Source organism: Eublepharis macularius, chromosome 3 (genome assembly GCF_028583425.1).
Source record: "Eublepharis macularius isolate TG4126 chromosome 3, MPM_Emac_v1.0, whole genome shotgun sequence".
Taxonomy (NCBI): Eukaryota; Metazoa; Chordata; class Lepidosauria; order Squamata; family Eublepharidae; genus Eublepharis; species Eublepharis macularius.
This window is the reverse complement of record NC_072792.1, coordinates 97,855,887-97,878,293: the sequence shown is the minus strand read 5'-3', so window position 1 is coordinate 97,878,293 and position 22,407 is coordinate 97,855,887. Positions and strand designations below refer to the sequence as shown.

Sequence of the window (22,407 nt, the reverse complement as noted above, 5' to 3'; positions counted from 1 at the left end):
TAAAAAATTTTTTTACAGAGAATTCTCCAACTTGGAACACCAAGCCCCGAATCTAAAACTTATTCATTCGAAATGTGGTGTTGACGGAGTTTTACAGATACTATTGACAGCCAAAAAGACAAATAAGTGAGATCTTCATCAAATCAAGCCTGAATTCTCCCCAGAAACTAAAATGAGGCTATTCTATTTTGGTCACATCATGAGAAGGCAAGAGACACTAGACAAAACAATAATGCTAGAAAAACTTGAGGGCAATAGGAAAAGAGGAAGATCCAACATGAGATGGCTTGACTCAGTAAAGGAAGTCACGTTTTTCAATTTGCAAGACTTGGACCAGGCTGGTTGGGGACGTTGTTAATGTATAGGGTAGTAGTGGTAAGATGGAATCCACTTGACCACACATAACATAGTATATGTACATGGGACACTGAGAAAGAAGTGTTTGTTATTATTTTGCACAAAAAAGTGTGTGTGGATTTAATTTTTTTTAATGGAAACGTTTTGAAAATGCACATACGGGGCTTACAGTGAATAGTATTCACGAGCAGGCGTGGCTGTCAAGAAGATGTTAATAAGGCCAGAGTGTTGGGGATGGTCAATCGTCTTCTGGGGGCATGATGGTGAGGCAATACAGGGGAACCTGGGACACTGAGGTGTGCGCGTGTATGAGCGCGCTCATCCTATCATCACTTTTCGTGGGAAGGTCTGAGGGCCAAGCTACACATGACGAATGACACTTGAACGGCAAGTGTATTTCTCCCTGTTCACTTGCCCTCCACTCAATCCACTTGCCGTTCAAGTGTCATTCGTCATGTGTAGCTCGGCCCTGAGGCAGGGATGCTGTCTGCGTTTGGGCATAGCTTCTCTCTCTCTCTCTCTGAGGGATCTCTCTGCCGCGCGGCCGCACTTATCGCAGGTGTTTCTAGACGCTTCTGAAGCCAGAGCGTGTCTGGGGCGTGTGAGCGCTGGTATCAAGGCAGATCCCAGTTCCGATTCGCGTCTCCGTCCATAGACGTTTTGCGAATACGTGTACACCTCCGACATCGCACACCGACAGGGCGGATTTGCACAGGCACAGGTTCGTTTACCGGAGAATTCCCTTGAGCGCCTCGAGAGGGAGGGGCAAGAGCGCAAGGGGAGGGGGCGGGCTCTGTGGAAATTTCCACTTCTTGCGGTAGTGGCTGCAGCCCCAGAAAAATCCAGAAAGGCGGGCTGGCCATGACTACGGGAAGGAGGCGGCGCCTGGAGCCTTGGTTTTCGCGCGCTGTGCCCAGCTGCCTCTTCCCGTGCGAAGCGTCCGCCGACGAGCGTCTCCCTTTTTTGCCGTGGAGTTGGGCTGGAAGCTCCGCTTGGCTCAGCCAGATAAGGGAGCACTAGAAGCGCGGGCGGGAGGCCGCGGCGCCTGACGAGAGCGAAGGGGGCGGCCCCGGCCAATGCGCGCTGCTGCCGCCGCCAGCGCCTTTAAACCCCGTCGCCTGCCCGCCCCTTGTCTGTGCCGCAACCGCTTCCACGGCCGCTCTCCTCTCCTCAAGGACCCGAGTCCTCAAGAGATGCCTCGCTATGAGCTGGCTTTGATCCTGAAAGCCATGCAAAGGGTGAGTGCGCAAGTGAGTGAGTGAATGCAAGCGTGCGTGCACGCATGCATGCGGGAGGCCCTCACCCTGCCCCGCGCCCTCTACGCTGCCTCTGCCTGCGTTGCTCCTGCTGTCGCCGGCGGCCGCTCCGAGCTTTCCGCCCCGGCTTCGTTCTGGCCATTCCTCTGTCTGGCCGATTTCTTCCTTCCTCCGGGATGCCCTTCCGTTTCCTCCGCCGCGTGTGGTGCTGGAAGGCTTTGCTCTCCTGGCCCTTAGGGCTAGGAAAGGCTTCCCTGACCGGAGGGATCCTTCTCCGACTTTCCGAGCGACCTTCCACTCCCCCAACCTCTCAAGGGCACGTGTCCTCTCCCCGTCCGCAGTATTAGACAATCCGGGCTTCCCGGCCAATAAAGAGCGCCGTCCACCTTTTCCGTTTAAAATACGTGGTCGCTCCCCTGTGCGAGCGTCGGACTGACGGTGTAGCAGGAAGGGCCCAACCGGCCACGTGAAGGCGCTTCCCTTTACACCGGGCACGTCCATGCCCGGCTTGGCTGGCCTGTGGCTTGCGCTGAAGCGCATCGGTTACTGTATTTATCCGAGAGGAAGGTGACTCGGAATCCCGGACGACTGCTAAGAAAACTTATACACCAGAGGTTATTTTATTACCGTACACGACTCCTTTGTCGTGTATTTAAGACAGGCTCTATCTCTTTTGACCCACTCATGGGCGAGGGAAATCCGTCCAATCGTCCTTTCACGTAAATAGGTAATTATTGTGATGGTCTTGGAAACTATGATTTACAATAGATACCGGGGTATGTTCCTGACAGATCACAGTTTCCTCTACATTGGCAAACGTAAATTACACCAGAGTCTATAGGGCAGGATTTTGATAGGACTGGCTGTGACAGACTTTTTGGAACATCTTCTGCCATTGTTTACCCTTGCCAAGATTTCCTGTTAGTGGTGAAGTTGAAAAGTAGAAACCAGCCCTTGTTCCACTCTTCTCAGTAAGTGGATGTAAATAGTGGTGTGTTAAAATCCCAGTGGTGGTATGGCTGCTGCTCTGTGCTGCTGCCTGTGTTGATGATGATAAAAAACATGTTTCTTATGGAAATTTACATTTCATAAGGTTTAGCTATTCAAATTAGAAATTGCAGTCTGAGTATTTTATCTCCAGCTGTCTGTTCGTATTTAGTAACTTCCATTTAGGTCTTGTGTTGTGAATTTTTTTAACATTCTGTTTTAGTCATTGGAACATGTGGTCACCTACTTATTCTGTATGTATCTGTATATTTCTGTTAATTTTCTTTCTGATCTCCCTATCTGATTTTCTCTTAGAATTTTCTAGAAGCAAGAACAACAAATGCCTATACTCCAAGCATGATTTAAGATATTGTGGCCTCTGACATTCTGAGGAATTTGTTTTACTATGAAATGTGGGAAAGTGCTCAGTTACATGCTGTATCTGATTTATTGTTAGAGGAACTATATATCTGGCAGGAAAACGTAGGAGCTATTAAACTGCCAGCATCAACCATCCTCCTGTACAGCAGCATGTTTACTTGGTTTGGAGCCTGTTGTTTGTTTTAAGGTTCCCTCATTGGATATGTGTAAATGAACGTATCTGGAGTTGTAAGCTGGTATGAAAATGCAAGCCTCCCTTTCAGTAGAAGAAGCACCACCACTGTACATTTTTCATGTAGATGTTGGGCATGGTGATTTCTAAGAGTCCAGCCTGAGGTTCATTGAGTAGTATACCATTTCTTCCCTTTTCTGGAGAGATGTAGATGGTAAAATATCATAAGTGACTCCTGTGATTCCTGTCAGTTCTTGTTGATAGTTGGACAACTGGTCTAAAATACTATTTTGAACTACTACTTAGCCTAGTTGTAAAGCAGAGGGATTCCATAGTATTTGCCGTTTTATGTTTAGAGGTGAGTTTACCTTCTGATGAGTTTACTTTGCAGCCTAAACCTTTGGTTTGATTCTGTTAGCACTCTCTTCTAAGTAAAAATGTTTTTAAGAGTCTTGAGATACCAGCTTTCATTGTTTATCTGTGTAATCTCCAGACAACATCAGTTCAAGAAAAAAACATCCCTTATCTATGTAGTGCATACAAGGCTGTGTGTTTGACCCATTGACTCAAATGTCTGATATAAAATTAAACATCTCAAGTGATTTTGAAGTTCAGAAACTATTTCACTTTTTTAATTCAGTCAAACATTTATACATATATAATGTATGGCATAGGGAAAACGGGATAAAAATCAGTCATTAAAAAAACTAGGACTTAAATCTTTTGTTATAAAATGTTTTTTGAGGGGAAAACTACTTAAAATAGTTTTTAATTAAGATACACTATAGATAAAAGGTAACTCATGGAATAAGGATAATAAATGTTGATTCTGTAGCATAAAATAATATAGTCGTAATGTTTAAGAAAAGTTTTGTAAATGAGATCCAACAGGTCATGGATTAGGGACCCAATCTTTCTGGGGTTCCAGAAGTTTCTGTATAGATTATTCAGGCTGATCTTCCTTATCTGAGGGCCAAGCTACAAGTGACGAATGGCACTTGAATGGCAAGTGTATTTCTCCCTGTTCACTTGCCCTCCACTCAATCCACTTGCCGTTCAAGTGTCATTCGTCGCTTGTAGCTTAGCCCTCAGTGTTCAGTCGAAAAAATGCACATTTAAAATTCCAGGGATAACATGCTTGCTAACATCATTTTAAAAATATATAAGTGCAAAAGTAAACAGAGCCTTAACCTAGTGATCCTCTTGTGTACACAGAGTAAATCCTTTGCCTATCACTAAACAGACAAGAAGGTCAGTGAAAAGAAGATTGTTGGGGCAGAATAGATCTGGATAAGGAGAAGTGTAAAGATAAATGTGAGACATAATAGAAACAAAAGTGAAACTGTTTAAGTAGTATATTCTAGAAGTCTTGAGATCTTTCTGAGTATATCCTTCATTGATCTACCATGCCATTCTCTCTCTAGAAGGGAAAATCCATAATACCAGCGTGCCATAAAAGAAACTTTGTTTGGGAGTAATTTGATGACATTCCTCTACCTGTGGATAAGGCGGGCATGCACAGCAGTTAGGAACTGTGCATCAAAGAAATTCAAGGCCTGGTTACCTCAGTGAAACATCATGTTAAATTTATGTAGGAAACCATGATTAAATTGAGTCATGATTTAAATCAAACCCATTCAGGGGCAGGGAGAATAAAACAGAAGATATAAACCATGATTACGAAGCTATAGGAAAAGATTACAGGATTTGTAGGCCCAAAATAATATATTTTCATTGCTTTAATATTTTTAGTTTTATTCTCGTTGCATTGTAATGAGAAACTATGTATTATTGTGTGTAATCCTTAATGTTTTGGGTTTTATTGGCAAGAACAAAGGCGTCCTTGGAATGTAAGATGAGGGGGTTACCATTTGAAAAAATCAGAATCATTTATAAATAAAGCATTTTGTATTTAAATCTTTTTAGGATAACTGCTTATGATTGGGACAAGGTGCTTTATAGTTCCCTGCAAGATAGTTCATTAACTGGTAGAAAAAGTTTTTCTGTTTCTTAGACTTCTGCTGCCTAATGTACGTTGTAGCTTGTCAGTGTTGATGAAAGGCATGAAGAATAGTGTAAGTGACAATGGATAGCATTTAAAGAGTTATGAAGTACTAGCATGTTGTGCCTGAATTCTTTTGAGTTTATTGTTAAAACTTACTAAAACAATTTGAGGCCTCTGTACCTGCATTAAAAAATAATATTGCTGATCAGTAGCTGTTTGCTTCCAATAGTGAACAAACTACAATGAAAAGCAATTAAAATTATCCAGTTTACTGGTAGCAGTAATGTTGAAGTGTTGACTCTGTTGCTGTGGAAGAATATTTGATAGCAACAATTCACTGATAGTGTGAGGATTGTATAAATAGTTTTTTGAACAGGTAAAATTACCTCTCTGAGAAGCTTAACTAAAGTAACCTTTTACTTCAAGTGATTCCTTATTTGGCTAATCTGGAGGCCGAATTCTTTTGTGTGATGACTGATAATGAGTATACCATGCTACAAGGCTGAGGTGGGCAGGACATGTACAATGATAGATACTAGCTAGTTTCTGGATATTGGTTGCTGGGATTCTTTCAAAGAATGCTGAACTAGAGGGTCCTAGTCTGATATAGTAAGTTGGTACTTAAAATGTACATAGTTAAGCTCACGTACAACAGATTAGCTATTGCAGAACTGATTGTATATCCTTATCTTGTTTTGTAGCTTCAAAGTCCGTTTGTGACCATACAGATTATAAAATAAATTAGCAACACATTTGAAGTTAGCCCCATTACCTGTGTGATCTACTTTTTGCCCACTCCAGCCTCACAGCACAACATAAGATTTTTTAACTGTCTCAATTGGGATAGGTTTGCTTGCAGATAATGTTGGATCAAAAGAATTTTCATAATAAATGTTGAGATTTAATGTGATCTTTACTTGAATGGTGGTGGTGGAAAGTGCCATCAAATTGCGGCCGATTTACGGCAGCCCCATCGGTTTTCAAGCCAAGAGACTTTCACTGGTGGTTTGCCATTGCCTGCCTCTGCCTCTTGCTGGTCTCCTCTCCAGTTACTAACCAGGACCAACTCTGCTTGGCTTCTGAGATCTGACAAGATTGGGCTAGTCTGAGCTATCCAGGTCATGGTTTTGATTTGAATAGCCTGAGTAAATAAAATTTGATATTAACAAATTATGTCCTAAAAAAGGGGGGGAAACCTTCAATAAGTAGATATTTAAATGTTCCATAAATTGTGAATCAATTATGAAAAATGTTTTTCTTCCTGTTTTGTGGGGAGGGGGGATTGAAATTTAGGGGAAATTGAAATACTGAGTATGCAGTATTTACTATCTTATTCAGCATAAACTTACTTAAAATACATAGTTTATAACTTAGAATATACAATTGTACTATTTGGCATTTATGTTATCAGAGTGTGCTGATAGATGTACAAATGTATAAATTCTACTCATTCCAAAAGAGAGAGCATATCATGGGATTATTTTTCAGTACTCCTCCAAATTTCCAATTTTTCTAAGAAGTCTTTGGTGGTGGGGCTGGTAGTCTCCCATCTGAATTTTTCTAGGTTGTTTTTTCTGGTTTTCCTATCTGTAGACTGGCTTTTACCATTTTCACATGTAATTATGAAGCAAAATGCTGTGTATATATAATATGAATGCACTATTCTCTAATCCATCAGGTGGGGTTGAATGTGTGGACATCCTTTTTTTTTAAAAAAAAGAAAGCTAAAAGTCTTATTATTGACTGCTTAGTGAAACTGGGTATGTTGTGCCTTTGGTTCATTCACTAACAAACTAGTTGACTGACTGATTTCTTGCTGTACTTATACAGCACTGGCTGCTCCATGTATACTACATTGAAGTGGGTTGTGAATTATTTTGGAAGTCACTTGAAATTTTGGTAAGTTACCATAATTAAATAGTGTCAGATCTCCAAACTTCTGTGGAAGATGAGTGCCTGCAAATATAGTGATTAGAGTGTTGGACTAGGATTTGGGAGACCCTGGTTTGAATCCCTACTCTGCTGTGGAAGGTCACCTGGTGATCTTGGACCAGTCACTCGTATGTGTTTGTGACGATACAATGGAGGAGGGCTAAATAATGTTCTACGCTCCATTAGGTCTCTGATGGGAGAAAAGCAGGGTATGTAAATTAGCAGTACTTACATCATGTGGACTGATCTCCCTTTGCACAGGTTGAGCTATTCATCTAAGGGACAAACTACATGTTACCCTAGTGATGCCATTTCACAGCAGAATTTGACCATTTAAAAAATGCTGCTAGATAGTCGTCATCTTGGTTTAGAGGTAGTCCCTGACCACTAACTACTTAAATGAAGCTTTCTATTCATTGGTTTGAAGATACTTAAACACAGTGATTACATCTTATTAATGGAATCAAATAATGAGTTTTGTATTTCAGAGTAGAGAGGGATTTTTGTTGCAAATCTGTGAAAGCAATACATACCAATACAAGATTTCTAAATAATACTCTAGCTTCAAAATTAAAATAAAAACCAACCCAAAGTAAGTACAATTGAAGATGGTATCTATTATGTGTGTGAGAGAGGGAAAGAGGAAAAATAATATGCTTGGGTGAAGAACATCAACCAAATAATATGGAGCTAATGCCAACTTAAGTTAGTCACACTGAATGGAAATTTAATTGTAACTAACATTGATTTCTGTGGTACTTAAGCACACAACTAACTTCTCTGGGTAAAACTCATTAAAACTCATTATCTGTTGCAATAGACAATTCTATGTTTGAGAAACAATATTTAAATAATATTTAAATAAAATATATTCCTACACTTGGACAACAATATAATATGTAGTATTAAATAATATTTCATATATGTTGTCTTGTACAAATTCACTATTCCTTGGACAACATGATTTTTCTATTACAGCTATGGCTGCTTAGTTGATTGAGGCTGTAGTTCTAAGGAAACCTTAAGAGTGTCCCATTGAATAATATGGGACTTACTTATGAGTAGACCTGTTTAGGCTTACTCCCCTACTTAGTCTGCTGTGTCACTGAAGACATTTACAGCTTTTTTATGTTCTACACTTTAAAACAAATATATTCTGGAATGACCACTGAATGTTCTTGAGTGTCATAGAATTTTAACATGTTCAGGTATCCACCACATTCATACACTGATCTGCTTGAGCCAGAGGATGTTAATCAATGTGTAGAAACATGCTTCTTTGTGTGTATTACTAGCCATGCAAAAGTCATGCAAAAGGGTGGGGTGACACTCAGAAACAGGTAATGCACTCTGGGCACAGATATATCGGAAGTGTGGTGCTATGTTGGCATGTCTGTTCCCAATAACAGATCAAGGCCTTGCATGTTGTCTATTAGTTGTTGTCTAAAGGTTTTCTGAATCACTCTAGATCATCTCAGTGTGTTTATTTGTTTTCCCTCCCTGTATGTGTACCTTCCAGTGCCTGTTGCAGTAATGCTGCCCTGGAACTGATTAGTATGCTTACACATCATTAGGTAAAAGAAGGGATGATGTTATAAGCAGTTCCGAAACTTCTGAACTTTTTGGGTTTCTAGTGTGTGAGAGTATTGTACTAAGTATAAGGGGCTGGAATTTTAGCTATATTTGTTTCTTACATACAAAATGGTGTATGTTCTGTACCCAGTTTGAGAACATAATAAGCTTAACTTGACAGTTAAGCCTAAGTTCACATCTATTGGTACAATTTTATGTGGCCTGTTATTCTGCTTTCTCCCTTGCATCTTTTTTTTTTTTGCATATGCTTAAATTCTTCTGTTTGGCCTCCTTGTTCCACATGAATTCACCCTGGTATCCCTTCACACATTTGCCCTTTTAAAAACTTGTTAATGAGTCACATTGGCCGAATCCACATGGCTCAAGTTTGCCGCTATTTTCCCGCCATTTATACGCTTCTCAGAGGGCTGTTCATATACTCTTATCTCAATCCCGCCATTCTATTGTATCTGTTGAGCTGCGCCTCAGACAAGGTTGTCAAGCTTTCAAACACTTCTCTTGCGCAGTTCTCATTATGGATGTGAACAAATAGAAGCGGTTCCCAAAGAGACCACCCCCTCTTAACCACCCCCACTTGTTTTTTGCCTCTCCGGAACACAGTCCCTCTTTGCCAAGCAATTCTTACGTTCCCAACTCTCTCTGACGCATGCCCGCACCTCCTGTTCTGTTTATTTTTTTTTAAAGGGGGGGTGACTTTTTTTTTAAACAATAAAGAGCCTAGGTAATTTCTGATAAGCGGACTGTGCCTGTAAAGGTTGACTCTCTCCGATTTTTTTTTAATTAAAATGATCGGTATAGCGAAAAATCGCTATCCTATAATTATAGTTGAGTGGTAACATTAACCAATCACAGGCATCAATGGGGGTGTGGCCCCACCATTGCAGTTGAGCAGAAAATCAATATAGTGAAAATCTAGCATTAATTTTTTTTTATAAAAAAGGCTACATGATGTCATCATCGGCGATGGCAGATCTAAACCCGCCCCGTATCGCGCGATTCTCCCAGGGATGTGAACAGAGTATAGCGCGACGCTGGCGCAGTAAAAGAGGGGATGTGAACAAAGACTGGGACATTGCGGAATAGAATCCAGTGTAATTATTGCGTATGAAAAGTGGAAGGTAGGGAAGTGTGGATTCGGCCTGTGTTTGTGTGTCTTTGTATTCATCGTTTGCTTTCATGTTTTTAGAAGGGTGGTTTCCCCAAGCTTCAAAAAGAGGAGGGAAAGAGACATACAGCCTTCTAAATGAAAATAAAGATGGCTGCTATATCGTGGAATATTCTAGATACATTTTCTCCCTACTCATGTACACAAAGGACTATATCCTGGCATGGTTAAATATTGTGTGCACACATGTACATGTGTATTCTACAGGTAGGAGAAGGCTGGAATTTAATGGGTAATTCGGTAGACTATGAAAAAATTGCAGCAGATGGCATGCTTTGGCTATAGCTTTGCCCATATTAGAAAGAGTTGTATAACACTCAGTGTCACCAAATACTGTACCACAGCTGATGGATTTGTGTCTAGTGGTATAGAATATATGACAGCTTAGGGTTACTTAACAGATCTGTAGCTTATGTCTAGTCTCTTTTCCCCCTTTTGCATAACTGCAGTCCTGCCTAACTCTTCTGGAAGTATGCCTGTATGTCAAATCCAAAATAGAAGACATTCTACAGTACCCTGCATCTACTGTACTATGTACTGTATACAGACTACTTCTACAGCAGCCTGGTGTGGGTTTTTTCCTCTATTCCACTATGCTAGGAGAGTTGGGCAGAAGCATAGAACTGATTATACTAATTATACACCCTACTGTCACTTGCCTCTCCTCTCCATCTACCATTATACCATGTGACTTCCCACAGTCTGCTGTGTTTTCCCTACTTTGTCAGCATTGTAGTTGAAGAAATGCAGCGCAGTGCTATGGTATGTGGGTGTCTGGATACATGCTCCTTCTTTCCTTCCAAGCTTTAAAGTAGTTCTGTAAACTGGGGGTGGGGGAGGAAAAATATACTACAATAGCTGCCATGGTGTCATATTCCTCTGATTAGGGTGGAATTAGTGGACTTACTTAGTGGTAGAAGTTTAGAGAGGTGGGGAAGTTTAGCTTGGTGGGGAAGGGAACACAGTTGTATAGTTAGCTGCTTGCCACATACCATGACACATACCTTAGATTTTCTGACAACACAGCATTGTATAGTGATACAGTTTAAATTGTGCATTTAAATGAATTGTAAACTTAGTATGTTCAAATATGACCAGAATAAAAGCTGACAATGTTGGTGTTTTGCTTGAAGTTTTTTTAACCAGGACGACCTATGTTGCTGTCAGGTTCTTATTTAAAGCAGACAAGTATTCTTATAGTTCATTAGTGAGCCCTGTTCATTGTTTTGAAATATATTTCTTCACTAATGCAAAATGCTGCCTAAAATTGTCAAGAGAAGAAAACTAGTCAACTACTTGCTATGACAGAATTCAATTTTTTCTCGTAATTAGTGAAATTCTTCTCTAATAAAATCTTTATCTTTTGTCTTTGCTGCCTTGCAGGGTTGGTACAGTAGGCCTCACTAGACTTAGCTGCAACTAAGAATTTCTCCTACATCAACAAAGTTAATGGTGATGCTCTTGTGGATTGTCGAATAAAAGTGCGCGCTAAGTATTTAAGAAGCGGAGAAAATAAATTTGTCTTCTCAAAGGTTGTACCACAACTACTGGCATCAAGACAGCAAACCAATGGACAAAGAATTTGATCCACAGTATTTGTAGAACAGCAGGATTTGAGTCCAGTAGCACCTTAGAGACCAACAAGATTTTCAGGGTATAAGCTTTCGAGAGTCAAAGCTCCCTTCTTCAGAAGTAAACTGGTTTGTCTGACTAAGGCTTTGAGGTCTGTGACCTGGACATCAACATTGGAAATTACATTATTTACAAAGATGAGGGCGGCTTTGGAACCAGCAGACATTGCTATTGTGGTATTGTATTTTGTGCTTGTGCTGTGCATAGGCTTTTTTGCCATGTGGAAATACAATCGAAGCACTGTAAGTGGGTACTTCCTGGCAGGACGATCTATGACATGGGTAGTAATTGGTGCTTCCTTGTTTGTGAGCAACATTGGGAGTGAACACTTCATTGGGCTTGCAGGATCTGGAGCAGCAAGTGGATTTGCAGTGGGGGCATGGGAATTCAATGCCTTAATGCTTCTGCAGCTCTTAGGATGGATCTTCGTTCCTGTCTACATACGATCTGGAGTATACACCATGCCAGGGTACTTGTTCAAACGTTTCGGAGGGCATAGAATTCAAGTATACTTTGCAGTGTTGTCTTTAATCCTGTATATTTTCACCAAACTTTCAGTAGACTTGTATTCAGGTGCATTGTTTATTCAAGAATCTCTAGGCTGGAATCTTTATTTGTCAGTTATACTATTGATCGGAATGACTGCATTGTTGACAGTGACTGGGGGTCTTGTTGCTGTTATCTATACAGACACTGTTCAAGCTTTGCTTATGATTATTGGTGCCCTCACACTCATGATAATAAGTATTGTAGAAGTTGGTGGGTTTGAAGAAGTTAAACGAAGATACATGTTAGCATCACCAAATATTACTGCAATCATGCTGACATACAACCTTTCGAATACAAATTCCTGTCATGTTAACCCCAAGCCCGATTCACTGAAAATGTTGCGTGAACCAACTGATGAAGATATACCTTGGCCTGGATTCATTTTGGGACAAACTCCAGCCTCTGTGTGGTATTGGTGTGCTGACCAAGTTATTGTTCAGAGAGTTTTGGCAGCCAAAAATATTGCTCATGCCAAAGGCTCCACACTAATGGCAGGTTTTCTAAAGCTGTTGCCTATGTTCATTATAGTTGTTCCAGGTATGATTTCACGAATACTGTTTGTTGATGATATTGCATGCATCAATCCAGAACATTGCTTGCAAGTTTGTGGAAGCAGAGCTGGATGCTCTAACATTGCTTATCCACGTTTGGTTATGAAACTTGTTCCTGTTGGCCTGCGAGGACTTATGATGGCTGTAATGATTGCTGCATTAATGAGTGATTTGGATTCTATATTTAACAGTGCCAGTACCATATTCACACTTGATGTCTACAAACTTCTCATACGCAAGAATGCATCATCTAAAGAATTGATGATTGTAGGAAGAATGTTTGTTGCTTTCATGGTAGTTATAAGCATTGCTTGGGTCCCAATAATAGTGGAAATGCAAGGAGGCCAAATGTATCTTTATATTCAAGAGGTAGCAGACTATTTAACTCCACCAGTGGCTGCTCTGTTTCTTTTGGGCATATTTTGGAAACGTTGCAATGAGCAAGGTGCCTTTTATGGTGGAATAGTTGGATTTGTCCTGGGAGCTATACGACTGATACTGGCATTTATCTATCGTGTTCCTGAATGTAACCAGCCTGATACTAGACCAGGCTTCATCAAAAATATCCATTACATGTATGTAGCTACTGCATTGTTCTGGATCACTGGAATTGTGGCTATAGTTGTAAGCCTGCTTACATCACCACCTTCAAAGGAACAAATCAGGACAACCACATTCTGGTCTGTGAAAAACAAGACTGTAAAGGAAAGCACTTCAGCAGAGGATTCATTTAAAGCACAAGAAAAGACAATGTTTAAATACAGTGAGACTCCCAATCATCTCTCTTCAAATGGGAAATCTGAAGAAAATGTTAAAAATGATCAACCTGAAATTATCAATCTTCTAATTACTTGCAGAGATGACAGCAATCCTGTGATTTCTATGAGTAACTCTGAAGTTGAGACACCAGTAGATTGCTATTCTAATGGACAAGCAGCTCTTATGGGTGAAAAGAAGACTGAGGAAGAGACTGAAAGTAATGACAAACACTGGAAGTTCATAAATTGGTTCTGTGGCTTTAAAAGTAAAAACATGAACAAAAGTGTCAACCACGATAAAGAAGAAGAAGAGACTGTTTGTCTCCAAATGCTGGAAGAGACTCCAAAAGTTAAATTACTACTAAATACTGGACTAGTCTGTGTGTGTTCTCTTGGGATATTCATGTTCGTTTATTTCTCTTTGTGAGTGAACGATGTGTTTAAGGGTATGGTCAAACAAATACAAATAGAGACATTAGTCCTTGGAAAACTATTTATATATCTATTTCATGTGCGTGTGTCTGTTGTACATCTCAGGCATCTTTTATACACTATTAATGTCAGCCAAATTATTTTTCAACCAATATGAACAGATTAGACTGATACTGAGATAGTTCTGCTATAGTGCAGAATTCTGAGGGATTTACAGTGATACGCTAAGCAGAGCTGCAGTCTTCTAAGTCCATTCAAGTCAACGTACTTAGGATGGTGTAATTCTGCTTAGGACAGAGTGCAGTACTAAATGATGGGTTTTAATATACCAAAGTAAAAAATCTATGGTTTTTGAAGGTGGATTGTGAAAACGCTCAATCAAAGGTTAAACAAAATTAAAAGTCAATATTATAATTTAACACTTCAAGATTTTAATTATGAAGAATTTTTAGAATATTATGAATCTCAGAAGACATGTCCTGAGTTTTTCTAATTAGTTTACTTTTTCTTCATATTTTTCAAACACCAGATCTGGTGGTGTTTCCAACAAATCAGGGTGTTCCACATTATTTTTATCTGATCTGCTGGCATTTCCAGCGGCCATTTCCAATGGCCTGAAGATCAGCATGGCTGAATCTTAATATCACTTCTCCTTTCTAGATAAAATCAGATGTTCTTTCACTCTTTCTTTATCTATTTTTGAAGTCTGAATTGCAGTAAACAAAACCAGAGCATCTATACATGGATCTGGTACAGAAATTCAGTGTGTCTTGTCTTCAGGATATTTATTACATCCACTGTACAACTTATCCCAAGTCAGATGGATAAAGGGAGTCCTGAACAAGTACTTAGAAATGGTAATAAGCTGAATGAAGAACAGTTAATTGAAACTCAGTCCAGGCAAAACTCAGACGGTGCTTGTTGAATCTTGCCAGATTCTTAGCCAGGGAAGGGGGGCAAGCCTGTGCCGGCTGGTGGAGGCTTTTTCTGTCTATAGAGAGCTTTTTATCAGCTTTGGTAGTTGTACTAGCTGTTCCTTGAAAAGTGAGATCTGGCCACAGTTACCCATGCTCTCATCACATCCAGGTTAGATTGTTATAATTTGCTCTATGTGGGGCTGCCTTTGAAGACTGGAAACATTGTTTTGATGCCACAGCCAGACTATTAACTGGCATAGGATATTTTTCCATTTTAAACTTCACTGGTTGCTAGATTATTTCAGGGCACAATTCAGAGCAGTGGTCCATTCCTTTAATTTGCTAAATAGTCTGAGATGAGTATTTTGAGGACTGTATTCCCATATGATCCTGACAGTTAATATCTGTTCTGGAGGCTGTTTTGATGTTTGCCCCTTACTTGAATGGACCAGTGATTTTGATGATAATTGTGTTGTTTTAAATACTTCAGCATTTTATGGCAGGTATTTTAAATAAATTTATATAGAGAGGCCTTCAAAGTTATGCAGAAAAATACTAGATGGGAAAGGGAGATGGAAGATTGACTTTTGTATTCTGTCTTTGTAAATGCATATCGAAACAAAATATACGTTTAGATATGGATACTTCTCATATTTTGATTTGTACATTATTAATGAGCAATCAGTCCCTCTACAAATCCTAAGAGAAAATAAACCAGCTACCCTTCACAAAACTAGTCACATAAATCTTTTAATAAGTTTGTGTTCCATTGACTGCTGCACATTATCAGCCATGTAGTGACTTCTGTAAAATTATTCAGAGATGGATGTGGAAGCACCAAATAGCACAAGTCCCTGTCTAATGATAATAAGTTTATACTGGAAGAAGGAAAACTGATATTGTAGGCCTTTCAGCTTTTAAAAATGTGAGCTTATTTTTCTAGGCTGCTGGATAAATATCCCTGTTCAAATATTTGCACATAAAGTGGAATGGGATTGTACTCATGGACCCTGCTGTTACCTCTGTGGGTTCAGAAGAACATGTATGGCCAAGGCCTTGCACTCATACAAGTGTGTATTGAACTAGGGAACTGTGTACCATTTGTAGTCATGTGGAAGAGCCTATATGCATACATAGCCAATCGGACCTTCCCCTGAATACAGAGAGGTCAGAAGTGGAGTTAGTGGATACTGAGTTGCTTCCCTCTATGGTCAGTCAGTGTGTGCACAATCAAATGTATGAACAGGGTTATACAGGAACAATAAAACAACTTGCATATGCTTCTTGGAAAGCATCTTCTGGTGTCAAGGAGCCTCTGTGCTTTTTTCAGTTCATGAAATTTACTTTAAGATTATGCTCTAGTTCAGCAAGAGGGGTGTTTCTGTGGCTGTAAGTATAATAATGACAGCTGATGTCTCCAATCTGATCATAAACAAGTGCTTTTTCCTGTTCATTATACTCATGAATACTCAGCCCACAGCAGGGCTCTTAGCAGTAGTTTACAACCTTATGAAATAAGTAAAGGTCAGATTGGACAAGTATTATTAGTAGTGTTGCCATCCTTAATGATGTTACTGTGAGAGAAATCACCATGCATCAGGGAAATCCTTTGCTTAGTAAGGTAACACTTGTTAACCCATAATAGAATTTGATAAAAAAAGATGCAAACATAGAACTATTTGAATTAACCTTGTCTAACTGTTGTAATGTAAAAAGCAGGATGCCCTGTAATACACTAGAGAAATTTCATGGCGAGTAGTGAGAAACTGAGAGCTTCTCTGATATATTAGGCTAAGCTCCTACGTAAACTAATGACCTTCCAGGGCCAAAGGGAGTGAATGAGATCTGCTAGATTTGGGGAAAGGTTATTAAGTAGGAAGATTTTGCTGTGTTTTGCTGGCACGTGCAGAAATGGTTGTATTGAATGCATTGCCGGTTATTCTATGGAGGTGGACTAGCTCAGGGATCCTTTATATGGCTCCCACCCTTTGCTCTTTCTCAAGATGCCTTGTATAAACTAAGCCATGTTTCAGGCCTTACTGCCACAGTAAAATAGCAATGTCCAATACTCCTTCTGTCCTAATCCCAGCTATTTTAATACTTATGCAGTATTATGAATGTATGGCATTATTTTGGATCGGTTTTATGTTGACTTGTCATGCAAAACAGCCATAGTTCAAGTAACAATACTCTGCATATACTCATAAATATTAGTCCATTTGACAGTTCAGACAGCAGCACAGAACTGTGCCAAGGTCCATAGAAGAAAATCACCAGCTATTTGACATATGTGGGTCTTCAAAAATTTGCTTTACCTGATCTGTACTTGGCTTGTGTAGCCTACAATATTATCTCTCATCTAAGGCAGCATGTATTGGTTTCTTGGGATATGTTTACTTCCCTTTGCTTCTGAACATGGATAGCCAGGTTCCAACCCAGAATCTCTTCCTATAATTTAACTTGTCAAAGACAGAAAAGAGCAAGAGTCCAGTAGCACCTGTAAGACCAACAAAATTTGTGGTAGGGTATGAGCTTTCATGGGTCACAGCTCACACACTTCTTCACTGGACGTTTGCTCTTTTCTACTTCTGCAGACAGACAAACACGGCTACCCATCTTGTCAAAGGGAATTAGAATAAGGTCAGTGACACCTTGTTCTCTTTTGTTTAGTGTACGACATGGGACAGCTCTAGTTCTGATCGCCACAGCAGTTGGGAAAGATACGAGAAAGCATAGTATATTGCTGGAAAGGTGGGGAGGCAGGAACTGTTACTACAAGTTGTGTGCTGCAGTTGAACTCTTAAGCATGATAAGCATAGTCTCTGGGATGGAACATGGCAATTATACTTCCTCCTATTGAGTTGTTTAGCAGAAAACATGTGAAGTGAAGCTCCTAGTGTATCCTCTGATTCAGTCCTCCAATGGCTGCAAGAACCATATTTAATTGGGCTTCCTGTATGCCTTCCTTTCTCATATTTCTTTACGGTCTACAAAATATTCCTGTCTACAAAATATTCCTCCTAGAAGACATTGTAATTATGTTGTTTCCTTAAAATAAGAAAGTGTGTAACTTGTTACAGTGCCTTTTCGTAGCAAAATATAACCTTGTTAGGTTAGTGCATCTCATCTGTGATGAAAATACTTACTTCTTCGCTGATTCTTTACATTTCTACCTGTGTCATGAGGGAACATTTCTATTTTTCTAGATACTTCTTTATGTATCTTTTCTGGTCTTTAAGACTAAAGCCTATTTATACTGCAGGTTGTAGGTTAAGCTAAATATCAATACCTGTTGGTAGTGATGATTTGTTTTGCTTTAAAAGATCTAGGTATGTAGAACAACTAATAGCATATATGCTTTATTCTTCAGTGATGTTTCTTCAGATTTCTGTCTGTATAGCCCTATGATACGTAATTACTCTGAGCAGTGCTAAACATAACTTTAAAAAAACCTTAAGACAAATGGTTTAGCACATCATAATTGTTTTGTTTCCTAATCCAAACCATAGAAGCTGATATAACTTTGTTAGTGGGGCTCTATTTATTGTCAGTTTTGTTAAGTGGAAGCTACTTTAATAGTGAATGTCTTGAACTTATAAAGTAAAATATTCTGCTCCTTTTCATAAGCAGTGTTATTGAGCAGGATTTCCAACATTTAGCGTCTTTTAAACTATGCTATAGGTTTGTTTCATTCCATAAATAGGTTTCTTAGTCTTGCGATTTTAAGAGTAGACAGAAAGGATCTCTGATAGTAGTATTTATTTTTTTAAAAATTCTGTAAGGGGCAAACTGAAAGGGACTATCTCCTGTAAACGGCTGCTGGTTCATAGGACCTAAGCTCTATCTTCAGGCTCTATCAGTGTCCATAGCCTAGATTCAGGACCATGTAAGAATTCCAAAAATGGACCTGTCATTTGTGTGGGAATTCATTCTGGACCTCTGTGGCAATTTATTGCCTTGCTCATGAACCTAACACTTGATCAAGACTACTTCATACATTCATAGCATACTTTACAATTATTTATCTTTTTAATAAATCCATTTGTGTATTTAAATGGACAAGATAATAGCTTTATTTTGTAAAGTATGAGGGCTTTGGGTTGTTGTTTTTTTGCACTGTAGTCAGGGGAGATACAGTTCTCTGTGTTGGGAAGATTTTTTAAAAATTCCCTTTCTTGCCAAAGCTTCGTTTTTTGTTTTGTTTTTACTTTTACTGCTTTCCTATCCGAAAGTGAAGAAAGGCTGTGTGTATCTGTATATTCTGTTATTCCTCTCCTTTCTCTTTTTATAGCCATTGCAGAAAACCGAGAATGGTACTTCTGTTGTGTTTCAATCTCCTGGCTAGTGTTAAATTCTTTCCCAAAGAAAGAAAGGGATGGAGGATGGGCTATGAACTATCATTGATAAAAGCCCTTGTAGACAGAGAAGTTTGGCTGCTTATATTTTTTTAATCTATAAATTATGATACATTGGGATTATGTTGGGGTGTTATGTCACAATATTTCTTAGTGTATATGGAAGTGTTTGGAAACTTTGGCTTGACAAGCCCAGTTTTTTTTAAAGGAAAATCTTAAACATGCATATGTATTTAAAATGCAAATACTCATTGTTTATTCAGTATACTGTATGTTTGTGCCCTTAAAAGTAAATGTTTTGAAAATAAAGCTAACACTGTTACATGTGATGTTCTAAGTCAAAGGTGTGTAAAATGTTCTAAGAGAAATGGTTTGTGTATAACTTGATATTTTTCAGAGTGCTTTTATTAGTTAAAGGGTAAAGAGTAATTTTAGAATACAAGTAGTTATAATTAAGATTTTTACTTTCACTGTGAGAGATCAGTTGTTGACATAACAGCTCTCCCCCTCTCCCCACAAAACAGGTTTTTAAAAAACATTTTGGATATTTGGTTTAAAACCAATACTTTATTTTTGTTCTGATGATATCCAATCTAAATATGTTACTTCGTGACATCTGGTGACACTTTTTCCATGACATTTATCAGCTTCACTGGGCAAAGTCAGACACTGAATAAAGATGGTGAAGACATATGACAATACTGAGTGTCATGCTTTTAAATGAGGTGGATATAAAAATAGTTGCTGTGCAAAAATGTAGTAGTCTTCTTCAAGAAGAAAGCAAATTCTTTTCTAATACTGTTAGAGAAGTCCTTGTTTTTCATCTTATTTTTAAGTACAGTGTCAACATGATGCTGCTTTTTACCTTGTACCTTTTGATATAAGTATTATACAAGTTTGTAGATATGTGAAATAGTTTTACTTTTGTTCTTGTGCTTTCTGTAGCTTTTATATAAAATATAATTCAATGACCTGCTGTTTTTCTTTTTTTAAAAAGACATTAAACAGAAAAAAGATATTACTGACCAAAAATGAATGATATTGTGCAGCATGTCAAAATTTCTTAACTGCCACCCAAACTCTGAAAATAATTTTTATCCAATTTAATTTCAGAGGGTTGGGTCACTTTTTAAAAATGTCCCTGATCAGAGATGGAGATTTATTTGAATCTTAGTAGGAATGTAGATCTAGAAATGTTAAGTAATATCTTACTCATATATTACTACTATCCAACTACAAATTTGTCATATAAAGAATGGTTTAATGTAATGTATAGAATATTGCTATAAATGACTTCAAAGTAAATTTTGATGCAAAACTCAGTTCTCATTACTAGCCCTGTGTATACTGTAGGTATATTTTTTCCTTCTGCATTAATCTTCAAACGAAAACTCTTAATAGAGTATTTGGATAATTAAAACTGTGTTTCTTGCAGTTTATATTACTTGTGAACATTTTGTCCTGTTGAAGTTATTGTATGTTAAAAAAACTTCTGTACAGAGTTTCAATAAAAGTACAAAAATGCACAAGTAGTTTTGAAGCTATTTTAGAAAGTCAGTATCAAGTAATGTTGAATATGCTGATATATCACCTTTTATGTCTTTCCTAGTACCTTTTTATTATGGAGGTTTTTATGGCAGCACATATCTCTGTGGCTTATAAATAAACTCACATTGTATGTCTCTGATAAGCTTAACTTTAGGGATGCTTTACACTTTGCTCTGTTCATCAGGGGACATTTGCAAATTACCTGTTAACAATCTTCATTGGTAACTGTATAACTCAGGGTTGAGAATTCCTTCGATCTGTACCATGTTTCTTGCAAAGAATGGTCTGCTGCTGTCCTTGCATATGTCCCTGATACTAGCAGCTTTCAGCAACTGTGCTATAATTTTTCCTTCTATTGAACACATGCTAAGTGGCTCATTAAACAATTAAAAGAATATGTCACAACAAGTCTATAACAAATTAAACACATATGCACCATAGCTAACAATCCATTCACCAATAAAAGGAGAAGATCTGAAGACCACGACAGCCACTAACCACTCTAAAAAACAGTATTGTGTAGTGGTTAGAATTTCAGATTAGGATCTGGGAGATCCAGGTTCAAATCACTACAGTACCATAAAAGCTTACTAGGTGACCTTGGACTGGTTATACATTCTCAGCTTAATTTGCCTTGCATGGTTTGTTATGATGATAAAATGGAGGAGAGGAGAAGGATATAAACTGAAAAAGGTGATGATATGGGGGTTACCAGGAGGAAGGAAAGAGGAAATAGTGTGGGGAAGGTGATACAGGGCCTAGCCCAGCCTATAGCTGGGTGCAGCACAGTGATTAGCACTGTACAATTGGGCCATAGTTTTCCCAAGTAGAGTCTGCCAGGAAAGCAAAGGAGGGAAATAGGAGGAGGGGGTGGATAAAGGTAAGTTGGCTAATGGCTGGGAAAGAATGAAGGAAGCAGGAAAAAGGGAGAAGCTATGGAGGTTTTCAGAGAAAGGAAAGAGGAAATACTGGAGATGGGAAAAGGAGACACACCTCCTCCCAGATATGTACTTGCAGGTCTCTTGCTTGTCTCATCTAATCACAGTTCTAGTTATACTATGGTTACTGTGTAAGTTGTATTGTTCTCTTCCTGAGAACTTGGAAAAACTGGTGCTGGAGGTTAGGGGAGCCTCATGAACAAAAGGCCATGGGGGGGCTATAGAGAGGAGGGGAAATCAGGCAACATGACCCTTATCTCAGTGTGGAAGAAAAGGAGGGGGGCTTCCTCTCGTGGTTCCTATGATCCAACCTAATGTGAAGTGCTTTGAATACAGAAACTCAGATGTGGGGTGGAAAATTTTCTGATGGTTTATTTCTTGTGTGGAAAAAATTCCATTTCTGAAAATTCAGTTTCATACAATTAAGTAAGCTTGGCAGTTTAAAAGTTGTAATTAATGATTTACAGATGATTGTCCCAAAGAATTTTGTGAGACAATGTAAACTAGGGGTGGGTTGATTACCCCCTCCCCCTTCCACGAATTCATATAAAAACCCAAAATAAAAATTTTATATGTATATATATATATATATTGTGTGTGTGTGTGTCCTCTTGCATGGTAGAGGAGATATAAGTAATCAGTAATTTAATATAGAGATAAAAATTAATGCAAATGATGGTGTCTCAGCTATTTTCATACGCAAGAGTTACATTCTCTTGAAATAGATGAGTGGACAGCCATGTTCATAGCACATTATGCGCTGTTGTTTGGGTGTGCTAATATGTAGACAGGTGCTTTTGTTTATTTTTTCCTTAAGTTTATACTGCATATGTAAGGGAAATACATGTAGCAATTTGTATCCTACTATTCTGGTAAGCA

At 38.8% G+C, this 22,407-nt stretch overlaps 2 protein-coding genes across 2 annotated transcripts in view; both read left to right on the top strand.

Annotated features, from left to right (window-relative positions):
- The first annotated feature begins 1,230 nt into the window (after positions 1-1,230).
- MRPS6 (mitochondrial ribosomal protein S6) overlaps positions 1,231-22,407 on the top strand; it is a 46,661-nt gene continuing 25,484 nt past the window's right edge. Inside the window, exon 1 of the mRNA XM_054973267.1 lies at positions 1,231-1,595. Coding sequence (XP_054829242.1) covers positions 1,434-1,595 — 162 coding nt within the window. The 5' untranslated portion in view covers positions 1,231-1,433. The remainder of the gene's footprint in view (positions 1,596-22,407) is intronic.
- On the top strand, positions 1,510-20,993 carry SLC5A3 (solute carrier family 5 member 3). The gene is made up of 2 exons (XM_054973266.1): positions 1,510-1,595; positions 11,232-20,993. The coding sequence occupies exon 2, from the start codon at positions 11,618-11,620 to the stop codon at positions 13,763-13,765; it is 2,148 nt and encodes a 715-aa protein (XP_054829241.1). The 5' UTR covers positions 1,510-1,595; positions 11,232-11,617; the 3' UTR covers positions 13,766-20,993.